General features: G+C 38.5%; 1 protein-coding gene across 1 annotated transcript; it reads right to left on the reverse strand.

Moving 5' to 3' along the window:
* Positions 1-5,559: 5,559 nt before the first annotated feature.
* QRFPR (pyroglutamylated RFamide peptide receptor) lies at positions 5,560-21,637 on the reverse strand. Its single transcript, XM_065634565.1, has 6 exons — positions 21,298-21,637; positions 11,088-11,246; positions 10,463-10,524; positions 9,434-9,669; positions 7,758-7,855; positions 5,560-5,963 (listed from the first exon to the last, which is right to left on the reverse strand). The coding sequence occupies exons 1-6, from the start codon at positions 21,635-21,637 to the stop codon at positions 5,560-5,562; spliced, it is 1,299 nt and encodes a 432-aa protein (XP_065490637.1).
* Positions 21,638-21,986: the final 349 nt, after the last annotated feature.

Below are 21,986 nucleotides of genomic sequence, written 5' to 3' on the forward strand. Positions count from 1 at the left end.
CTCCACCTCTCCTGAAATCAAATCTGCTCCACAGCAGAAAGTAGATAAGCTCCAACCTAACCAATAAGCTTCCCAGTATTCATACTGCTAGCCTTTCATCGCACCTCTCTTGAATGCTTTACTTCAGACTGTGCTGCAAATAGTAGTCACTCAGGTTTGTTTTATACGAGAGTTTCTATTATTAATAAAACTTTACTTCTTGATCTGAAATCAGCAGGAATTTTGGTCCTGACTTTGTTCACCAGCAGTGGCTTAGGTGTCTAGATATTGCTAAGCAGAGGCATAAGTTTGCAAATTGTCTTTTTGTGAAAATATGAGAAACATTCAGGCCCCTTTCTCACTCTCTCAAACTTGACCTCTGAAGAAAATGCTTATTATTTAAGATAATAACTGTAACGAGGATTTAAATCAGTTCTTGAAGTTATGAGCAAAGTAAAAAAATACCTTCAATATTAATGATATAAAGACCTTCACTGCAGTATGACCAAGACCAGCTTTGCTAGATGACTCTCAGCTTCAGGGAAGAGTCCTGAATGAGTACAACCTAAAAAGGTAATTAAAACCCAAAATTACATAATTTTTTAAAAAATCCTTTGACCTTTTTCTTTTACAAATAGATTTATAATAGTATTCACTATTCATAAATAATGAATAGTTGCAATACAATTATTACTATTGTAACTTCATCAGCAAATATCTGCCTGCAAAATGACTGGCTTGCACAAAATTAAAGCCATTCAAACTCTTTTCCCTCTCCAGGGAGACAGATGTGTAAGTTAATGCACTTCTGCTTTATTTATTCAATCAAGACTTCATTCTTCGGTGCTGGAAAACACAGTTCAATCCTGTAGAACTTTTGCTTGAACAAACTGTTGAAGAAAAAAAAGTGTACCTGTGATACTACTGGAAAACTGTCTGATCACGTAACAGTTACATGTACATACATTACAATATATATGAAGGTGGTACTAGAATTTCCAGTTTGTAAAGACACATGAAAGTACACACAATCACACATTTTGAATTCTGTACAAGGAGATAATTAAGCATCCAAAGGTACTTGTATTCTGGCAAACAGAGCCAGCAATGATATTGCTGTCAGAAAATACTAATATTTATTCCATGAGGCACTGTTAAAGCCTTAGCTGAAATGTTGCAAACAATTTCATCATGCACATTTGGAAAAGATTAGAGATGGAGAAGAGAAAGACCATGAGCAAGGAATCAGTAAACTTACCTGACAAGAGAGACTCCAAAGAAACCTTGGTGTGAATAATTTTGAAAAAGTGAGTACTGCCATCAGAAAGAGCAAACAAAAACTAGAAAGCTATAAAGAGATTTCAATCACAAACTTTAAAAAAAAAAAAAGTATAAGAAAGGAGCACTGAAAAAAGTCCTTCAATGTAAGGAAAATACTATGTCATTTTAGGATAGAGTCCTTTTCAGAAGCTGACCATATTCCATAAAAAGCAACTGAACCCAGTGAGCTACACTGCTTACATATATTCCCAAGCAAACCCGTTAGAGGCGCCATATGAGATTGTATCAGAGAATGGTGGTACGTTATTTTTAATATGATTGCTCTCCTCCTTTCCTTGATGTTTGAAATCAAGAAAAATTTAGTCTTCAGCAGTTGATCTTAATTACATGTTTCTATCCAGGTGCTGAATAAAAGGACATTTGTTTAAAAATCTGGCTATGCTCCACAAAACAAGGTATCTTCTGTTAACAACAGAGGAAATTGATGGACTGGCACTGTGCTGATGTGGAGCTTAGGCCTGAAAATGGTAACCCTGTAGGTCAGCAATTGTAGTGGAACGAGTACATGAAGAGTGAAAAACTTCAAATGGACATCTCTTGGTCTACACCTAGATGTCCCCCGCACTCAATAGCACAAAACACTTACAAAAAGCTTGTTAGTGCTACAGTGAACTGCAAGCTCTCTGTTCAGTTGTTTATCATCTTCAGATTATTTAGTGCCTACGTAGCACCCTGTTAGCCCACAACAGCATCAAGTGTCCTCAATAAAAGCATAATTCCCTGTCTATTCACCACAAAGTATTACAGCCCAGTACCTATTTCTAGTTTAAAACCAAACCACAAATCAATCAGTCTGATGCCCTCTGAAACTAATCCCCCCCAAAACAGAAAAAATAATTCTGTCAGGAAGAAATCTCACATAATATTTATCCTCTTTTTTTTTTTTTCCTCCCAAAAAAGGGGACTCTGTAGCAGTTGCACTGTCAATCACTAGAAGGGTTCACTCCCTTCTACTTATTGTTTTCCTTGTTTATGTTCTCCAATTTCAGCTGATTCGTAAAAGCAAGACCACACACCTGACACTTTTTCCTGGTCCATTAAAATTTCCAGAGTCTCTGTTCAGTTGAATGTCTCCTTTCAGACTCCTTTCTTCATCCACATGCCAGTTTGTGGCATCATCTCATTGTAACTTTAAGGCTTCATTCCTTATAGCCAAGGAGGGAAGGGAAAAAAAAAAAAAAAGAAGAAAAAAAAAATCCTCTACATTTAGAGCAAAGTCTAAAAAATTAGAACCTTAAGTGATTTGTTACTAAGATATTATAAAGTACACTTCTTGAGGAAGCATTTTTCCTCAAAGAACACAACACTTTTGATAAATGCTCTCAGTTCAGAGAAATGAACATGGTTGTCTTTTCTGTTCACTGGTAAAACCATTAGCCAGAAATTTTTCTGATCAGATTCACCACGCAATTCTGTTAATATCAGATGGGAATAAGCAAGCAAGCTGGGAGGACAGCAAGGCTGTCCTTTCCACAGCAGTGCTACCTGTCACTGATTTGAAGTCCTCAGCTACAGCCACACGCTCAGAAACACAGGATATGTGCCATTGCAAGAGACAGGCTACTAGCCAATAGAACAATTTGTTTTGTTAGTTAAATCAAAGCTGAAGCTCTGACAGATTCAAAAAAAAAAAAAAAAAAAAAGGGCAAAATCTTGGTTCTGCTTAAGCCAATAAAGGGGTTTCTATTCCCTGCAGCTAGGACTTCTTCACAAGATTATCCAGCTCTGAGAAAACTATTGTGTCAAAATGCATGAATAAGATAGTTACTATTAAGGACAGTGCAAGAACCATCTTTGATAGTTCGGTTTACGTTTAATCTAACCATGTATCTGTGCTGAAACATTTACCACGTCTACCAAAAGACTGCAATTTCCCGCCCCACCCCCCCAACCTTATTCTGTAAAGTCCTTTAAATCACATCTTTCAGGATGACAGTAACAGCTGGTACCTGTAACAGGTCTGGAAAATAACCACGAAGAAAAGCACATATAAACTGATATGGATGTTTAAACAAAAAGAGACTCAAAGAATGGAGTTTATAGCAGATGCACCTAGTGCATCACAGTACCGGCAATGACAAAAAATGAATTTTAATAAAAAAATTAATACAATACTACAACGGTTACTCATTGACATAACATTGTATAAGACAATAGAAGAAACAGATAAGGCAAAACCATAAAATACTTAGAAGTTTTTGTTAAATACTTGTTGTTAAAATCCATCGTCAAAATTAACTGTGCAAATAAATAAAAACCTTAAAGTCTTTTTCAGTTACAGAATCTGTCAAAACCTGTAATTCTCATCATCAGCTTGATAAACTTTACACCAATGAGGAAAACTATGATAACAAACCTCCATGAGCCCCTATTCTCTAGGGCAGAAAACTACCAGTAAAAGACCACTGTCTAGAAAGATGAAATACAAACTACAAGAGAAATGGTCTTCAAAGGAAGCCACAGTTGTAATTGCAGGCAAAAAACTGTGGCTGTTTCTTACAGTATTATTCCAAGACAAAGGACAGGGTCATGTCTCCATGAGTGTCTACAACAGAAACTGAGCTCGCTCATGTTTTACCCAGACATAGCTCTCCAAAGCTGCTATTTTATCTAATACATAAGTTTACTTAAATAAGAGTGGTCTTAATTCCCAGTTATCAGAACAAGTCAGGAATCTTCCCCATCTTTGCATGAGTATATCATACGCAGTCTAAATAACATATATATGTAAATAAAAGGTAAGTCACAAACCATCATCAGAATGTCTTATTCAATTGAAATTTGCAAACATTACAGAAGGATCAGATAACTTCCAATTCATACAAGGATAGACTAAATTTTCATTTACAAAGACACGTAAGTGGCAATGTAAAAGAACCTTAAAAATTACTGCCAAGGAAGCACCAAGGTCCTTCAGATGAGGCAAAGGAGGACAGAAAAGGGCACCAACATTTCACAGGCTATTAAAGGTCCAACCTAACCTCAGCTAGAGTTGCAAGTTATGTATTTCAAAGCCTCTTTTGTGGGATCTGATCACAGTATATCACTCTGAATCACACTTCTTCCGCAGTCCCACACTTGCAAGAATCCTTCAATTTTAAAATTCTTCAGTTTGACCCACCGAGATCAAAAACTTCTAGAATTTGTATGGATTTCAACTCCAAGAAGCCTAAAAATAACAGCACACTGGCCCTGTTCTTTGACAGTAATTAATCCACTTTGAAGATGATGGAGAGACAGAAAAATTTGTGCATGTTTGCAGAGAAGTGTCTAGTCAAAAGAGCACGATATTCAACTCTAACTCTTCTGTAGAGTCCCAACAGGCTCTGGATCTGGCCCTTATATGCCTCCAGAAAATGGCAACACCACACTTTCACCACACTTTGAATCCATAAGTCATATATCCAAGCATGACTAAGTTAAACTCAATGCTTATTATATAGATCACATCTCCAGCATCTGCAGACCCCTGATTTGTACAGCACTTTTTCAATTTCAACATTTTTCAGCAGGAACAATGCAGTTAACAGGGAAATACACTAACATTTGAAATTTTACCTAAGAATTAATCTGTATAAACAGTCATTAATTATTCATGCATTGTTAATTTCTGATATGCTTCCTGTTAACAAACCTGAACATACATGCAATGTTTAAATCTTAATCACTTCAGAGCCAAATTCTGGCTGGCTCGTTCGTATACTTTGCCAATTAGAATTGCATCTCAGTCTGCATTTTTCCTGAACTTGGATCTGAAGTTTCTCTGCCCTCAGAGCTGCAGAAAGCAGATCTTACAGACAATGTTAGACTCACATTAGATTCCCAAGTTGCCCAAAGAAAGTGTGCATTTTTTTCTGTAGTTCCTATCTTCAGTTGTGTATGGTACAGCAGCATGCCAATGTCCAGACACAAAGTAAACAGAGGAAGCAACAGCTATTTGGTTTACCTAAAGGAGAGAGCAAACTTAGGAAGAAAAACGTTTGTGGGATTTTTTATTTATCTGTCTTTGAGTTTTCTTTTCTCTCCTGGGAATCATACAGTAATATTGTTTTCCAGAGTCTTAATCCTCACCCTTATAAAATATATTACATTTTCTCAACCATTGCCCAAACATTATCATAATCCACAAAATATTTTTCCCCTCATTTCAGCATGCAAAGTAGAAAACTATTTTAAATGGCTTATTCAAAATTATGAAATAAATAGAATGCTTTTTCCATTCTCAAAATCTTTGTGATGTTACTGTCCATTTCCTAATGCAGAATGCACAGTAAGCTCAGGGCTGAATAAGGCAAGGTGCCTTTTCAAATTCCTTTTTGAAGCTGGATGATCACAGAACTTGACTTCAATGTTGCCATCACTGAATGCCTCCCTCCTGGCTTCATCTGAGTCAATGGGATCTCTTTGAGAAACACTTGCCTTTTGCTGTCTCATAGTAATCCCCGAGTTCCCAAATTGCCTGGTTGGTGATGCATTTTCTTTGACAATGCAGAAGCAGATGGCAGACAGAAAATTTTTCTTAAAGTTTTCATTCATGAAAGCATACACAATAGGGTTGCAAATAGAATTGAAGAATCCTATGATTTGGACAATTGCAAAGATCATTTTCACTGTCACATCATCATATTCCTTTTCGAAGTTACCTGGAAAGGAAAATGGAAATACGCTGTAAGCACATAATGGCATAAATACCCACTACTTTGCCCATTTATATCCAGTCCAGCCTTAGAAGCCTTTGTTTAACATCACAACAGACCTTGCTGGAGGTTCTTAATATTAACAACAGGATTTTATCAGCAAGGCAAGATCAAGATCTACCACACAGTCCTGTTCTGTATATATGTAAAGAAGGACAAAAGTAGTGCAAGAGACAATTTATGAGCCAAAAAACTTGCCATAACACCAATCCCTATCTTGTCACACATTACTTCTTTCAGTATTAGCAGATTGGCTCAGAGTAAAAACGCATCTGCTTGGTCCCATCTCCCACTTTTTAATCATTCTTATCACAGACAACTACAAATTCCTTTAATTCAAACACTTAGCTACCAAACTTTTAATAAGTAACATCATACAAAAGTTTACATGGCACATAAAGTAAACCCCTTGCAGCACCTGAAATGATCCCTGAAATTAGCAATGAAAATAGAACAAAATATTACATAAACAAAGTTTGCAGAGCGTTATGGGCAATCTTAAGATGGGACAATCCAGACAATTTTAATAGTTACAGCTTCTGCATTTCTGATTCTGCCCAGGCATCAGTGCAACTTTGTTCAGCTGACTGGCTGCAGGACTGCCAATTTCTCTGCTATGACCTTGCTTCTGATAGGAGACAAAGAAGCAGCTGCTGCCTTTTGCAAGTAGAGTACAACAGCTACTTTGAACTTCCTACACATAGCCAGCTGCATAGTCCCACATACTATAACAGTCCCCGGCAGGAGATGGCAGATGAACAGAAAAAGAGCCCAGAGAATAGGGCACATAGCAAAAAGGAAAGATAACAAGCATAGAGCACATTTCCAAGTTACTATGCAGTCCAGAGCACAGAAGTAGTTCAACTGGATTAGTTGTGTATTATCACTATGACGTCCAGTATTTAAATTTCCAATATGACTACCTCATTAAAACCAGAGCAAGTGAAAAGACAAATATTGCACAGCAGTTTAACTCAAAACAGTATGATATCTTAGGTAGATGTAAATAGAAGCGTTCATACATTAAGTTAAAATTAAATTTTAATTTAAAAGTTACTTGTTCAAGAGGCTTTACACTTGGAAATAACTTTTACCTTCTGGCCAGGTACTTTTGACCTTTCAGTAAATGAGAGTAGCATGACAGACGTAGAAAGAAAAAGAATCTACAAATATATGGTCGCCATCCTAGCATTCAGGTCTTGCGTTTTCCTGAGTCTTGCAATGCCTAGCAAACCTCCTTTACAGGACTGGATTATATGCTGTACAAATTCAGAAATAATGACAATCTCCTTTCTGAAGGGTTTACATTCTAAAAGAGCTCATAAAGTTTGGATTCCCTCCCACCCACCCTGCAATGAATTCCAGTAGGGTTTACAGCCAAACACAAAATTATCTTTTTTTATTCACAGAGCAGGAGATGTGGCTGACACAAAAGTATATCTCAGCTATATGGTATCTCCTGAACAATACATCCAACAAGAGGTTTTTTGAAACACAGTCATTTTCTTACAGAAAATGCAGATCTGTCTATTGCAGACTTCAGCATAATTCATCTGTTGTTGGTTATATATCTCTATTACAAAACAGTAATTCAGAATTTATAAGCAAAACATTTGCCTTTGCTAGCAGAAGGTGTTCTATAGATAAATGCTGCAGCAGCCTTAGCTTTTCAAAACCTGTAGTTCCATTATCAAAAAAACTAAGAAAGGCTTTATTATATGACATGTGGCAGATACTCACTGTATTCTATCATCATGTGAATCACGTGGAAAGGGGCCCAACAGACCGCAAAAAGAAACACCACTGTCACCATCATTACAACTGCTCGTTTCTTCTTCCTGAAATTGCATCAAGACATTCCATACTGAATCACTAGAAACGACTGGTAGTTATGTATATTATATATGTCTCATTAAGTTAGATCTGCAAATGTGTTCTGATAGTCGCAATAAAACCCTGAAAAAATGCTCAGAAGTACACAATTTGATTTTAAACAAACAAAAAAAATGCAGCATTGTATAAATCTAATATGTAAATTAACACCTTTTATTTCTCTCTTTTGGGAAAGCAATGCACTTTGCAGCTGCAGCAAGCAATGACATCTAGCATATCTTGCAAGACATTTTCACTCCATTCGAGCAGATGCAATTCCAATAGAAGGGGGTGGGGGAGGAAGGTGGGGAAACAAACCAAAACCACATTAAATTCCATTAATAGCTCAAAAAACAAGAGTGTTTTCCTAGAACTGGAAGCACTGACCATACATGCAGCACTCGATGACATAATTTCCCAGCAAGTAAATGAAATTATACCTGAAACATTCAACCTTTGCTGGTGGGTGAAAAGCTGGAGTAACAGCAAGAAATATACTCCCTGCCTCCACTAGCATATCTCACAAATTCAAGATATATATGAATTTATTGGCATCATCAGACATATAATTCATATAACAGCATTTATAGATCCCAAGATGGATCTCTCACTTTAAAGTAGCAACACATCACTGGTAGCAATTACAGGATCTTCTCCCCAGTGTGTGAAAATAAGCTAAGGAGTAGCCCAAAAATTACATGTCACCTCAACTCTTGTGAAATTGCACCCTCTTTCAGTTTTGATTTACAAGGGTCCACTTCCTTAGGCACTTTATTAGACAAATATCTAAAGAATCATTTTAAGCTGCTTGTTGGTTTTCTCCTTAAAGTCAATGCTTAAGGTGATACTCTCCTCAATGAGCAAAACTGTTAGAGGTTTCTAGCACATCAGGCAACAGGTCAGTTTGCCAAATGAAAGGAAAAAACATGAGGCAATATTAAGGGTACACCACATTTAATGCTAAATAGCAAAGTCGCTAATTGCTGATTTTTATAACTTTTCAGAGAGTTACCATCTGGATAGTCTCACACAAACGTATCTGAGAACACTTAAAACTCTTCAGAAGCTATATAGAGTTAAACTGTACCAAAGTAGTTTTTAAATGAATTCTGATTTTTTTTTTTTTAACTTGTAATAGGATCATAAAGCAGTGTGCACAGTCTCAGAATTATATGAGGAACTTTCCATAGAACAGAGAAATAATGTAGCAGCATTTTCCGTAAGTCATCTTCTAACTCATGGTCCACATTTTTTAAAAACAAGCATTTCACAATGTATAATATGAGCTTTATGGAAAGGGCTTGAGTTCCAAGGTGTGGCTACAATATACTTTGAAGAAAACAATTCATTTCAGTTGCCTTAAATTGGATATCTAAGTGTTAAATAACTAGCTAGCTTTAAAAATCTGGTCTGTGTTCGTAGACTTCCCAATGGATAACGAAAGGTAGATTTTTTTTTTTCTTTTACGCTGGTTTTCAAGAACTGCCAGGAAAAAAAAATGCCTTATAGAAGTCAAAGTTCCGACTATATTTTACTTTACACACCTTGATATTTTAGACATTTCATTCCCATGAATGGTCTGAAGAACTGAAGCATCTCCCACTCTTTTCTTAATCCAGAGTTCATAACCAATTTTAGTGTACAAAAAAAGCATCAACATCAATGGAAGAAGAAAGAGTATAACAAGAATAAAGGTTGTATAAATCTTCTGATAAATTGGACTGGTCCATTCTTCTAAGCAACAAACATACACTTTTTCATATAGAAAGTCATATTTAACCTGTAACAAGTATAAAGGATATGAGTCAATACAGTGTTTATGCCAGGTGTAAAAACCAAGCACAGTCAAATATTCCCTGCTCTTAATACAACAACCAAAACTCAACAGAGGGACTTATCCAAGTGACAAAATTCTTCCAAGCATTTTCCACATCAAGTGTTGGGTGATCCAAGTTGACAGAGGTCAAGAAATGCTCTGATTTGCATTCTTCCTCAAAACCTTTTTTTTTTAATCAGGATTTTCAAAGGAGACCATGGCTATGTATTTTGCAAGATGGGTGTACAGAAACCTCACATATTATTCATTTAAAAAAAAAAAATTGTTAACATTAAAATTCACATGCAGTAGCTTCTGAAAGCCTTTTTTTTTCTCTCCAAAAGCATACAGTAACTGCTTGAACTATAATGGGCAGCTAATTAGATTTTAAACTAGACACCGTTCAAAATCTCAGGAAACACTACGTCATCCTGAAACACTAATCTCAGCCCTACACTGCTGTGTGCCAGTGCACCTATAAACCAAATGTAAGACACAGTGGAAGTTAGAGTTGCAATGAGTACTCTTTGACATAATTGGGGAGGGTAAACAGGACTAGTCGCTGCTGGTAGTCCTTCTTCTAGTGCATGCAAGTCCTAATCCTTAGCCTTTCTCATGCTGACACACAGAACCAAAGCTTCACTTCTCTTATCCCACTCCCATTTCTCTGGAGTTTATTCAATCTCATTGCTAAAAGCACAAAAAGGTCCAGCAAGGGCTGAGTTTAAAACATTAATTTCCATTTCACCTAACATACCTCAAGACGTTGCACATGCCACATAGGTGACCCAACAATAACTGCCAGTAACCAGACTACACCTGCAAAAAACCACATTTTTAATACTTTGTACAACAAGCAGCATAAGTTCTAGTATGAACTGTTTAACAGCTTTATCTTTAAAAAGTCAGGCAAAGTAGACAGTTTGAATAAAGTTTTGTATATGAGGCATACATCAGTCAACATTCACATCAATAACAGCATGCTCTTTTGTTACCAGTTTCTTTTCTTTCAAGTTACCTTTATTTATTGGTATGCATGTGTAAAAGCAACTTAATTTGCACGAGCAATACTATTATATATTCTCTTCATATCACAATGGAAGGACCATTTACAGCTGTGACATTCCTTTAGCAGCGTTTATATATTTTGAAACTTTATTAAAAAAAAAAAGCTGACAAAGGTTTATCAGAGTCTTGTTTGAGAAAATGAGGGGTTTGGCTAGTAATTACTATACATGGAGGCACTATTTTATAAACATTACTAGGCTTATCATTAACTCTCCCTCTAAATCACTCGTCATATCAGTGCCTTTTTTTCTTCAGGTCTACATTGATGATTATTTCTCTATACACACAATTACCAGAGATACCTAAAATCTTACCCAGCATCGTGAAAGCTCTTTTATTGGTGTACTGCCATTTCATTTTTAGTGGATGCACAATTCCCTGGTGTCTTTCCACAGCAATGCAGGTCATTGTAAGAATCTCTGTTACAATAGCAGTGGATTGAACAAATGGTACCATCTTGCAAGCAAAGGCACCTGCAATAGTCAGAAAGCAAGGCATGCAACTGTTGCAGTTCATGAAAACAAAAATAGACTTCATTACTAAAGTGCCATTATGCACAGACTACTATTATTCAATTTATTTTAACAGCTAAACTGCTAGGTCACCTATTTAAGCTACTAATCAAATGCAGCTTTTGATAGTCATTCTTCTGTTGTACACACTACATCTGCAAAACCAAGACTTCTAACGACATACTTCTTGGTCTGTATCAGTCTGAGACTTATTCCTATTTCACTTCACACCAAGGCTTCCATCATCTAGTTCCAAAAGTGCCAAGTTACAGGGATACTTATTGCCCTTTTTACCTTGGCAGATTACTCTCCAGTTTTATGAAGGTCTTCATGTTAACTGTTTAAAAGTTTACCTCTTCTGCTGTTGCAAATACATTCCTTTGCTCATTTAAAATACCACTCTGTTTGTACACATTGGCACTTAAAGCATCATTCTGCCAAATGACATCTACAGGAGTCCTCCAAGAGGCCTAACATAAGAGGAAAAATTCAATCTCTTAATCATCTTTCCATTCTCCAACTCTCTTTTCTGATTAACACATTCTGTTAAAGACAGTGTGCAAATTAGAGGCAATTTCCTGCCTGCATTTCCACAGATGTATAGGTTCCTACAGTATTTATGCACAGCTAGAACAGATTTGCAGATTTCATTGCTGCTACAGCTTCCCAGAAGTGACTAATATGTTAAGAATCGAATATGTATTCTCCACTACTCATCCTCAAGTCCCAGTCATCTTAGAAACTGTAGTTTAAATTACTCTTCCTCAAAAATCTTACGTTAATTAAAACAACAGGAAACTATCAAAAATTAATCCTACCCTCCATGAAGAGAACAAGGAACAGGGAAATTTCTGTCCACCAGGCCAGGCTAAAAGCCACTGTAGCTTACAAGGAACTGGTTTGCTACTGGACTTACCAATTCTACCTGCCAAAAAAATAACTTTTTTTGTGGCTCCAAAAAGGGAAGGGCAGGGCAAGGGGGAAAAGGATAGAAGTCAAGTACCTTTCAAGTACATATTCAACAACAGCAACACTGTGAATGTGCACACAGATCTGGCTTAGAACAGAAGATGAGTGACATTAGCACTTCCAAAAATGTGAAACAAAAGGATGTTTTTCATTAGACACTGTTGGCTGAAATAGAAACACTTGCTCTGTCATGTGTCACAAGTTTTCCTTTGTGGACTGAACCTTTGTGGCCAAAGCAAAACAGCCACATGCATTTTTACCACCAAGAAATAACACAAAATTTTCAGTAGGGCAGTAGCTAAAAAGCTACTCAAAAAGCCTCTATGGATCAACAGTAAAAATAGAACAGTATTGCAATCTCCCTGAAACTTCTCAGGCTGCCAAGCTCAGGGTCTCTGACTATCAATTTTTATTAACATTACCAATTCACTTTAGGGTCCTTTGCTTGCCCTGAAATGTCACTCACCATACAAATGCTTCCTATCCTCTGAAATCACAAGACACTCCAGTGTTTCATATGCAAAACTTCACCAAGCTTAAGTGACTGTTCAGCATGAAAATCAACTCCAGTTTGCAAGAGTGTTCTAAAGAGATATGTTTGGGGGGAAAAAGGAAAGAAATGCAATGTTTAGGATGTCATGGCCAAATGAAAAGCCAACAAAAATCTGATGTTGATAGATTTAAGATCCAGCCCCACCATCCTTAATGTGTTTGAATAGGATTCAATCCTGAGATACCAGGGGCCATTGTCCTTGACAGAATAGGGAATGTTTTACACACAAGTCTCTTCTTAGTTTTGAAAACTTTCATTATTTTATTTATAAATATATACCAGCCATTCCAAACTGCTTAATTACTAAAGACTTTCTCTAAGTCTTTTAATACTATAAATTATATAGTTTATGTTTTCAAACTACATGCACTATCAGCTTTTGTACACATGGAAAATGACTACCATTTATTGTTAAATATCTATTTTAGAATTGTGGCAATTTGGTTGGGGTGGTGTAGAGAGAAAGGAAAAAAGACAGCTTGAAACTATTATTTCAGAATCCTAAATAGTTCAGAGTGACCACACTGGTTATTCCAGAGATTCTCTGACACAGAACATCTACATGGAGATTAACTCTTCAGTAGATCTTTTCAACACACTGCCTCCAAGCCCATGAGCCCAAGTCACATTCTTTCCTATCAGAAATCTTGTTGGTGTTGAGTTGGAACTAGATTACGGAAAGGACTTCAGAAGTCCCTTATGAAAGTCCAAGCATGATTTTATTCTTTGCGATTTAGCTGCCTAATGTCCAAAATGTTGTATCTATCATCTAGTTCCTTGAGATACTTCAGGTCTAGCAGTTCTCAGCATGGCCTCGCAGAGTTGTCTCAAGTGAGTCTTGACAAGCACAGAAGAGAATTGGAGAACCATGAAATAATGCTGGTTGAAAACAAACACAAGTAGTCTCTAATCTGACCTTGTGGCTCACAGCAGAATCAGAAATCAAGCCAGATGAAGCCCAAAGGATTCAGATTTTGGAAGTCTTCAAGGCTGAAGACAGCATAGCCTTCCCTGGGTCAGCCTCTTCCTTTGCTTGACCGTCCTCACATGGAAAAAGATTTTCCTTATATCCTGCCTCACCTTCTTGTTTCAGTTGAAGCCTTTTGTCTGTCATCCTCCTGCCACACAGTGCTGTGAAGAGCCTGGGTCTTTCTTCCTGATAACCTCCTTGTATGCACTGTAAACTGTTGCTATGTTATTCCAAAACTGTCCCTCTCCAGGCTGAATAAACTCCATTTCCTCAGCTCTTCCACTAATAGAGGGCACCTGCTGCCCCCAACCCCATCCCCCTGACATCTGAGTGGCACTCTGCTGAACTCACACCAGTTTCTCTACATCTTTCTTGTATTGTGGGTCCAAAACTGCACACAGCATTCTAGACACTTAACACAACCATGCTTGTGAAACTCTCTTTAACAGGCAAGGTAGGTAGATCTAAGCCTTCCCAAAACACAGATGAAGCATGTCATCTTCCCTTAAATTGAGGGTGTGCTGTAGTCACTGAACAACAGAAGCACAGAAAAGGGGGTCTGGAATGCTGGCTCTCCAACCTGGAGGGGAAAGCCTTACCATTAGGGCCTCACCTTCAGGATTTTCCTCTGAAATCGACCCTCTCACAAGCATACTTGTGGATTTTCATAGCCAGAAAAAACACAATACCTGCAAACTTGCATACTCACTATTAGGAAACACTCCTGGGAAACAGGTAGTGAAGTCCAGTCCCTGATCCATTAAGGCATGCGTATTTCATTTAATATTTAACCCCCTTGTGTAAAACAAGCTTCACATGCAGCAAGAAGAAACCGATGCAACCCCATTCTCAAGTGCCTGTTAGCTGTAAGCTCATTCTGGAAAATTTGAGGAAAAAAAGCCTATTTTTACTATAAGGAGACACAAGTTCTGGGGGGAGAGGGGGAAGTATGCTACTACAACATAGTTTAAACAGTGAAAATAAAATAACACTGGGACAGGTGAAAAACAGCTGTGTGAAACACTGATACATTAAAAACATGTCAAGCTAGTTTCCACTTTTGTGTTCAGACATATCACTAAAAGAAGAGTTTCAAGGAATATACTAGTTTATGCCTTTTTTCTAACCAAGCTGATAAAAATGTAACTGTTGAGAACATGGTTTAGAGAAAATATGGATTAACAGCTAGTATTATTCAAGTCTTCTTTCCATTCACTAACATGGCTGCTAGCTACTTTAGTTATTTGTATCAACTACGTCCTTGTCACGATACACTTACCTATAATAAATCAACATTGGATTAAGAATACAATGAAGTTCCATATCTGTCAACCAATCTGAAAATAAGAATGGATTTGCTTTTTATCTTCATGATAAAGGCACTTGAACAGCTTTATTTTGTTATTAATTTATTAATTCTTTAATGCATAATTTTACATCCTAACTAAAGAGGACAATTAGCGAAAAAGTAACACACAAAAGTAAGGAACAAAAAGCCCACTTAAATGAGTTTCAATCAAGATTGGTTAAATCTCACTTCTTATAGTGTTTTTTGAGTTATTAAGCTAATCAGCATTTGGTTAAAGGGAGCATTTGCCAAAGAAAGTCACTTCATTTTAATGGGGGAATGAAGAGAATGTGAAGTGTTTCCTGGTTCAATAGCACTGAAATAATGTTGAAAAAGCAAATATGGTGTAAGACAAACTTTTACGAACAATGTTTAAAAGTTGTATTGAGATAGACCAATCATAAACATAAACCCACAGCTGCTGTCAACACCCTAAATTGTAATAATCAGAACAGGTAAGTCGACCATGACATGGAAAAAAGTAAAGATATTTGTCTTTCAAAGGTGAAAAACAATAAAGAAACAGAGAAGTATGCACTCTTCTTCAAACCTATGAAATAAAAATGAGGTAAGAAAGGATGAGATCTACTTGCTTCAAATAAATCTGAGAGATACATCAATTTGAACAGTATATTCACTGCCTACAGGAAACTGCTGAAAACAATGCTATCCTCCTGCACTTCAGTTACACTGCAACTACCAGGCAACAACTTCACAATAGTTAGCAAATGACAACCATATAATAAATTACATAAGAAAATAGTGATTGATTAAGTTTCCCTAAGGAAAAAAAACTTATAACACGCATACATTCTAAATATCCTCTTACTTAACAAAAGTAGTCTCCTACCGTGTAAAAGAACTACATTTAATTAAACAGATGCCTCATATTTTTTTTATTACTGTCAAGATGCAACCCCTTTGTAGAAAAATAGCTATGAAGTGCAGATTCCAAACAACATTATGATTTATATAAAACAATGCTTCTTGGCTGCAGATTTAAATCATTCATTACTAAAGCCACCTTCAAGAGAAAGAATTTGAGAAGCTCGATCATTGACTTTTTCCAAGCTGACCGTCTTGTTCTGTCATTACTAATTCCTTACCTTAAATCCCTACAGCCTTTAAATCATCGTAAACAAATCAAAATAATTATTTGTCTCTACTTTCAATGAAGAGAAGTGCAATAAAAGCAGGCAAAAAAAGCAGGCAGAACATACAGTTCCAGCAGGATTTGGCAGCTAAAGCCCACTGACACAGCAACCTCATATCTCTGCCATCCCAGTTGTAGCCACTCACTCTCACAAGATAGGTCAGTCTACAGGGACTACTCTTTTTTCCTATGTATTACTGTTAATTGACCCAAATTAGATTTCTTCTCTCAGGCTTCAAAATGATTGATCTCCTGGTAAATAAAATATACAAGATTAAAAAGTGAGTGACTTCAAAACACAAACTCTTCTTCTATTGCCTGCTTATATGCATCCCATCCTTGAGTTAACCAGTCACTTTCAAAACAAAAGGCATTTTCCTTGCCCCTAAATCAGAATCACGACATAATGATCAAAATCCAAGATTAATGTAATCCCTAACTTACTCTTGAAAACAACATTTACTAGTTTGATTCAAATGAAAATCTAACTAGATACTCACTTCAATTGAAGTTTAAATTCTTGAGTCTGATTCCAAAATTTGTGTGAACATCAACTACCCAAGGTCATTAATGGATGTTAAAAGAGCCAAACTCAGGCCCTAGATACATCGAGCTCAGGAAAAAGGGTGCCACTTTCTGCTTCCCAGTGCAGAGCACACAGGTAGACGTATTCCATGTCTTTGAGAACACCAAGGGCATTTTTATACTACACTGTGCAAAATATGTAACAATTACATAACAACTCCAAATGCAGAGACAAACATAGCTCCAATACATTAAACATTCTGATAGGATCCTAGCATCGAAGCCTTCTTGTGCTAAAACTAGGCATTGAGAAAACTTGAGTTTATTTCTCAGATTCTGATTCATCTTTTCAGTTTCCTGTGGCTACGCTGAATGTTTCAGAACAGATTTTTTTTCAGTTTTTTTTGCAATCTATGAAATAGTTTTAGGCATCTAATATGCCTAAATCAGAAATAAACTGATTAATATTTTTCAAATACTTTCTAAAGGCTGTTTAAAACCAGGGGGTTTTTATTGGAAAGACTTGCTGAAAAAGTATCTCCTCTTCTGCCTGCTCATTTTCCACTTACATTCCCCCAGTAGAGAAACATGTGCCTTTTTAAATATTTTAAAATATACATTACCTAATATCTTAAATATATATCAAAATCTTTAAGTTTCTACAAGGTAAGTCTTTCAGCAAACACTTCCAATAAATTGTTAGTAAAGACAGCACCGTAGCATTTAATACTGACAATTTCCAATGGGGAAAGAAAATAATTTGCAGAGGATTATTGGGAATGAAAATAAGTAATTGCTTCTCCTTTTCAAGATGCTAAGATGTTCCCAAAAGTACTCCTTATGCACTGCTGAAAACTGCATAGTTTATTCAAGCAATGAGTAGTTTTCCCCAATGATAACACATTCAGAAGGCTGCAGATATAAATGGTGTTCCTTTAAACAATTCTTCATGCTTCTGTTGTCATATGTGGTGCCTGTAAGTATGATTTAGCCATTTCATTCCCCATTTAAAAATCAGATTCTCTTTTATCAGGATAACAAAGGTAAAATCCTAAAGCCATTCTCTGATGTAAGCTCCTTCCCCTGTTAAAATGTTGACCAAGGCCTTGCACTGCAGTCTCCATCACAGCTTGTAGACTAGAGCTCTCCGGCTTACTTGATGCAAGCAAGGTCAGTTTTCTTATATTTAGTAACTTCAGGCAGAAAACAAGTCAGTCATCATCATATAGATGATATATTTAAAGGTCTTTTATACTTAATCAATACATTTTTTATATCCATTCTTGGGAATACAGGCATTTTGCATTCTTAGTAGTTTGCCATCCATGATGCACAAGTCTCTCATGTGTTACCTATAGAGGATCAAGAATGTTACATATACATCTGCCCAGGAAAAGGTATGAGTGTAGCACTGGATAGTAGACCTGTGGTAGTTTAAGTCCATTTATGGTCAACTCCAGCAGCTGAGGTACAATGGTGTAATATGGCATGAGCACATGCAATTAGACTGGGCACTTTGAATAGCCTATACTTCATTTAACAGTGCAAGGTGGAGTCCACTTTCTTGAAACTGCAGTTCCTGAACTGCAGGTGAAGTTAAAACATATTAATGAATATACTGGGGAAAAAGTCATGCCAGTGCTTTAGTTTTTCCCGGTTCTGTCAGAACTGAATTAAGTTCTGATAAGTGTACTGCTGCAAACATGAGAAATCTTCAGTTTCTAAAGAATCCTGACAAATACTATCTATTACAGGAGGCACTTTACCATCCACAATTTAAGTTACTTTACATCACCAGCTACCAACATTTTCCTTGGAATCTCATTCTAAACTATGCACACTTGGAACCCTTTGGGGTGAAAGTGTTTCATCCTTCACTTTAGAGGGACCAAAATGGTAATTAATCCTTTCTGATAGCATCCCATAATATCTTAAGAGATAACAGCTACTCTGAAACTGTGGCTGTTCCAAGTCAAAGACAAGTTCAAAGCATACACATCTCAGGTCACACCTTCTAGTATAGATATTTGTTTAGTGATGCAAGTGCAGCTAAATCAAGACAAAGTGACTAAGTGCTCCAAAACCCAAAGATATTTCTGGCATCAAACATCTCAGGGTACATCAGTTTTTCCAATAGTAGTATAATACATAGTCAAATCACCTTTTTCTTAACAGATTTGGAGCTTACACTGCTTGGAGATGTTGCATTAAGGTGGATAAGAATGAACTTTTTCAGACTACAGAATCAAAGGCAAACAGAAAATTAAATCAGCAGAGCTAGCAAAGAAAAGACTCCTCCCAGACTGGCAGGTTCTGTTTTGAGTATAACTGTAATCACAATTAATGCTTCACAGCATACGCCTCAGGAATCATATACCCTTGGGATACCATCAATTTACTTCTCATTTGTTTTCCTGAATTTTACTGCACACACACCCCCCCCAACAGTGAAGGGTAACATACATCAATTATGTTACTACTTATGTCCTCCCAATACTGTGTTAGTTAAAGCTAATTATCTTACCAGGACCATAAAGACTGCTATCAAAGTCAATGGGACCTATGGATCCGCTTGTATGGAAGACAATCTCATAGCAATGAGGGTAGACAAAAAGTACAGTAAAACACACAAAACAATATATTTTAAAGTATTCAACCAGTGAATGTGTGAAGATATTTGTTGCAACTATGCTAGACCTTTTACGCTCAGTACTTCTAGATTTTTGTCAAGCACCTTCATTAACAGAAGGTAAACAAAAGCATAGTTTCCCCATACTGTTCCACATGCCTGTGCCATATCTCCTGTAATTCACCTCAGGTGGAGCCTTCATTCCACAGAGCTTTTAGTTGATGTGTGGTCAAACTGGCAAACCAGGGTCTCCCTTATAAGCAAGAAGAATCACACCTCTTATCTTTAGGGAAAGTTATCCAGTCCTCATCCCTTTATGTGGGCTCTCTTGATGCCACCAGGAACTTTCTGCTGCATTCTTTGAGCAAGAAGAACTGGAACTACTGTAGTCAAAAGGAAGGCACAACAGTATAGCTATCGATTTATTCTATTATTTTTATTTACGCATCCTTATTAGTTCTGGAGTTCAATATCTGTATTGTCTTAAAACAGGGGTTACTTCCCCCAAAAGACAGCTCATAAGAAAATGAAACAGTTGCCCTTATTATCCGTAGCTCCGAGAGTTTTGTATTCATCACTTCTCCCATGGAGTTCCTGTTTTTCAGACAAAAATGAAACCAAAGTTTCATTGGGTTAGGTATCCACTTGCTTTTCAAGTCTCTTCTGACCTGTTAATTTCCATCCTGCATTCTAATCCACAAGAGGTATTGGAATCAAATCTCCGTGTTCTGAAGGTAACCTTCACTGTCTCCCAACAACAGAAGCACAGGAAGCCTTGGAAACTGAAACATGATGGTGTCACTTTATGAACATCCTTTCTGTTCATACTGAAGTATTCTGAAAAATATTTCAATCTGTGGTTGTATAAGATGTTGTCTGCTACTTGCAGCAAAACTGTTCCTTTTATTTTTCCACTTAAGACTGTCAAACATTGTTTTAAGACCAAGAAAAGGAAGAGATATACAATTTCTAGTGTTACTGCACCTTTGACTTTTTGCTATGTTACTACTTTGGAACTGAGATGCATAAAAAAGAAAGAAATAATAGCTCTTTCTAGGCATCAGAGAGGCCTTGCCCAAAGGTCTTCAACAGGAATACAACATAATTCCCAAGATGTGAGCACATCTTGAAAATAATGCATTATTTCAACATAAATCCTGCATGTTCTCTCACTCCCCTAATTCTCCAAGGACACATGTTTTTTTCCCCCTCATGAAAGATTAAGGAGGTCTAACTCCGAGTGGACTGCTGTCAAAGGAACTTAAACTGAATAAAGATTGAATGCTCTTTCACTTGCCAGACAGATTTCATTACTTCGAGAAAAAAAAAAAAAAAAAAAGGCAGTACTGCAAGACTACCTCTTCAGCACCATGTAAAGTACAGCTTCTCTTACACACGTACTGCAACTTCTAACGAATACAAGCATGAAAGTGCACGGGGTTGAACATAACCTGAGGGAGTGGTATAGAGTTATTTAACCGTGCAGAAAAGCAGCTGGCGGCGGGCTGAGGTTACTGAACTACACCCCCGGAGAGAACGCCTCATCCCGAGATAAAATACTCTGGACGCGAACTAGAGGCTCCAGAGAGAGCAGGCGTTCCACGTTTCCACTGAAGAGTTTAAGCGCTGTACGAGCGCGAAGCCCAGCGCAGGACCGGCCCCAACGACGGAGGCTGCCCGGGGCTCACGGCGGGGACCCCCGACACCCCGGGGGTCCCTCACGAGGGGGAGCGGAGGGTCCCAGCGGCTCCGTGGCCACAAGCGCAGCTCCAGCGCTGCGCCGCACCGCCTGTTCTCCCACCCTCCCCCGGCGGCCGCCGAGCCTGTAACGACCCGGGACCGCCCGCCCCGGCCCCGGCACCCACCGCCGAGCCAGTTGGAGGAGATGTTCTGCAGCATGGTGAAGGGGACGCAGAAGAAGGCGATGAGGAGGTCGCTCAGCGCCAGGGAGCAGATGAAGATGTTGGTGACGGTCCTCATGGCTTTGCTGCGGGTCACCACGTAGAGCACCAGGCAGTTGCCGAAGAGCGCCAGGGCGAAGATGAGCACGCAGATGAGGACGAAGGCCACCTTGGTGCGCCCCGGCAGCTCCGGGATGTACACCAGCGGCTGCAGCCCGTAGAGGGCGATGAACTGCTCCCGTGTCACGTTGTTGTCCCGCAGGAGCTGCGCGAACTGCTCCGGGGTGATGTTCAAAGACGGCATGGTGCCGCCCGCCCCGCTCACCCTTCAGCGCCGCCGCCCGCGCCCCGCCATCGCCGGACCGCCGCGCTCCGCCCGGGCGCGGGGCGAAGCTCACCGCGAGGAAGAAGGTGCAGAAGCGGAGGCAGGGGCGCGCAGAGCCGCGAGCAGCCCGCCGGGGACGGGGCAGCGGCAGCGACACCTCCGCCCGCCCGCCCGTCCGCAAACTTCACGGCGGCGCCCGCAGCCTCCGCCGAGCGCCGCGGCCAGCTGGCCTCCGGGCGGGGCGACAGCCAATCAGAGCGCAGCGCGGGGCCGCCTCGCCTGCCCCCCCCCGCCTCCCGCACGCGCTGCTAACGCGCCCGCCGTTGCG

This window comes from Caloenas nicobarica, chromosome 4, assembly GCF_036013445.1.
Source record: "Caloenas nicobarica isolate bCalNic1 chromosome 4, bCalNic1.hap1, whole genome shotgun sequence".
NCBI lineage: Eukaryota > Metazoa > Chordata > Aves > Columbiformes > Columbidae > Caloenas > Caloenas nicobarica.

What these genes read in the sequence shown, in the direction of transcription:
- QRFPR (XM_065634565.1), bottom strand. Translation starts at nt 21,637, where the DNA reads ATGCCGTCTTTGAACATCACCCCGGAGCAGTTCGCGCAGCTCCTGCGG. An exon ending in AAGAGCTTTCACGATGCTGG is followed by an intron (nt 10,525 to 11,087) that starts GTAAGATTTTAG and finishes GGTTTTTTGCAG; the next exon opens with GTGTAGTCTGGTTACTGGCA. An exon ending in GAAATGTCTAAAATATCAAG is followed by an intron (nt 7,856 to 9,433) that starts GTGTGTAAAGTA and finishes ATGCAATTTCAG; the next exon opens with GAAGAAGAAACGAGCAGTTG.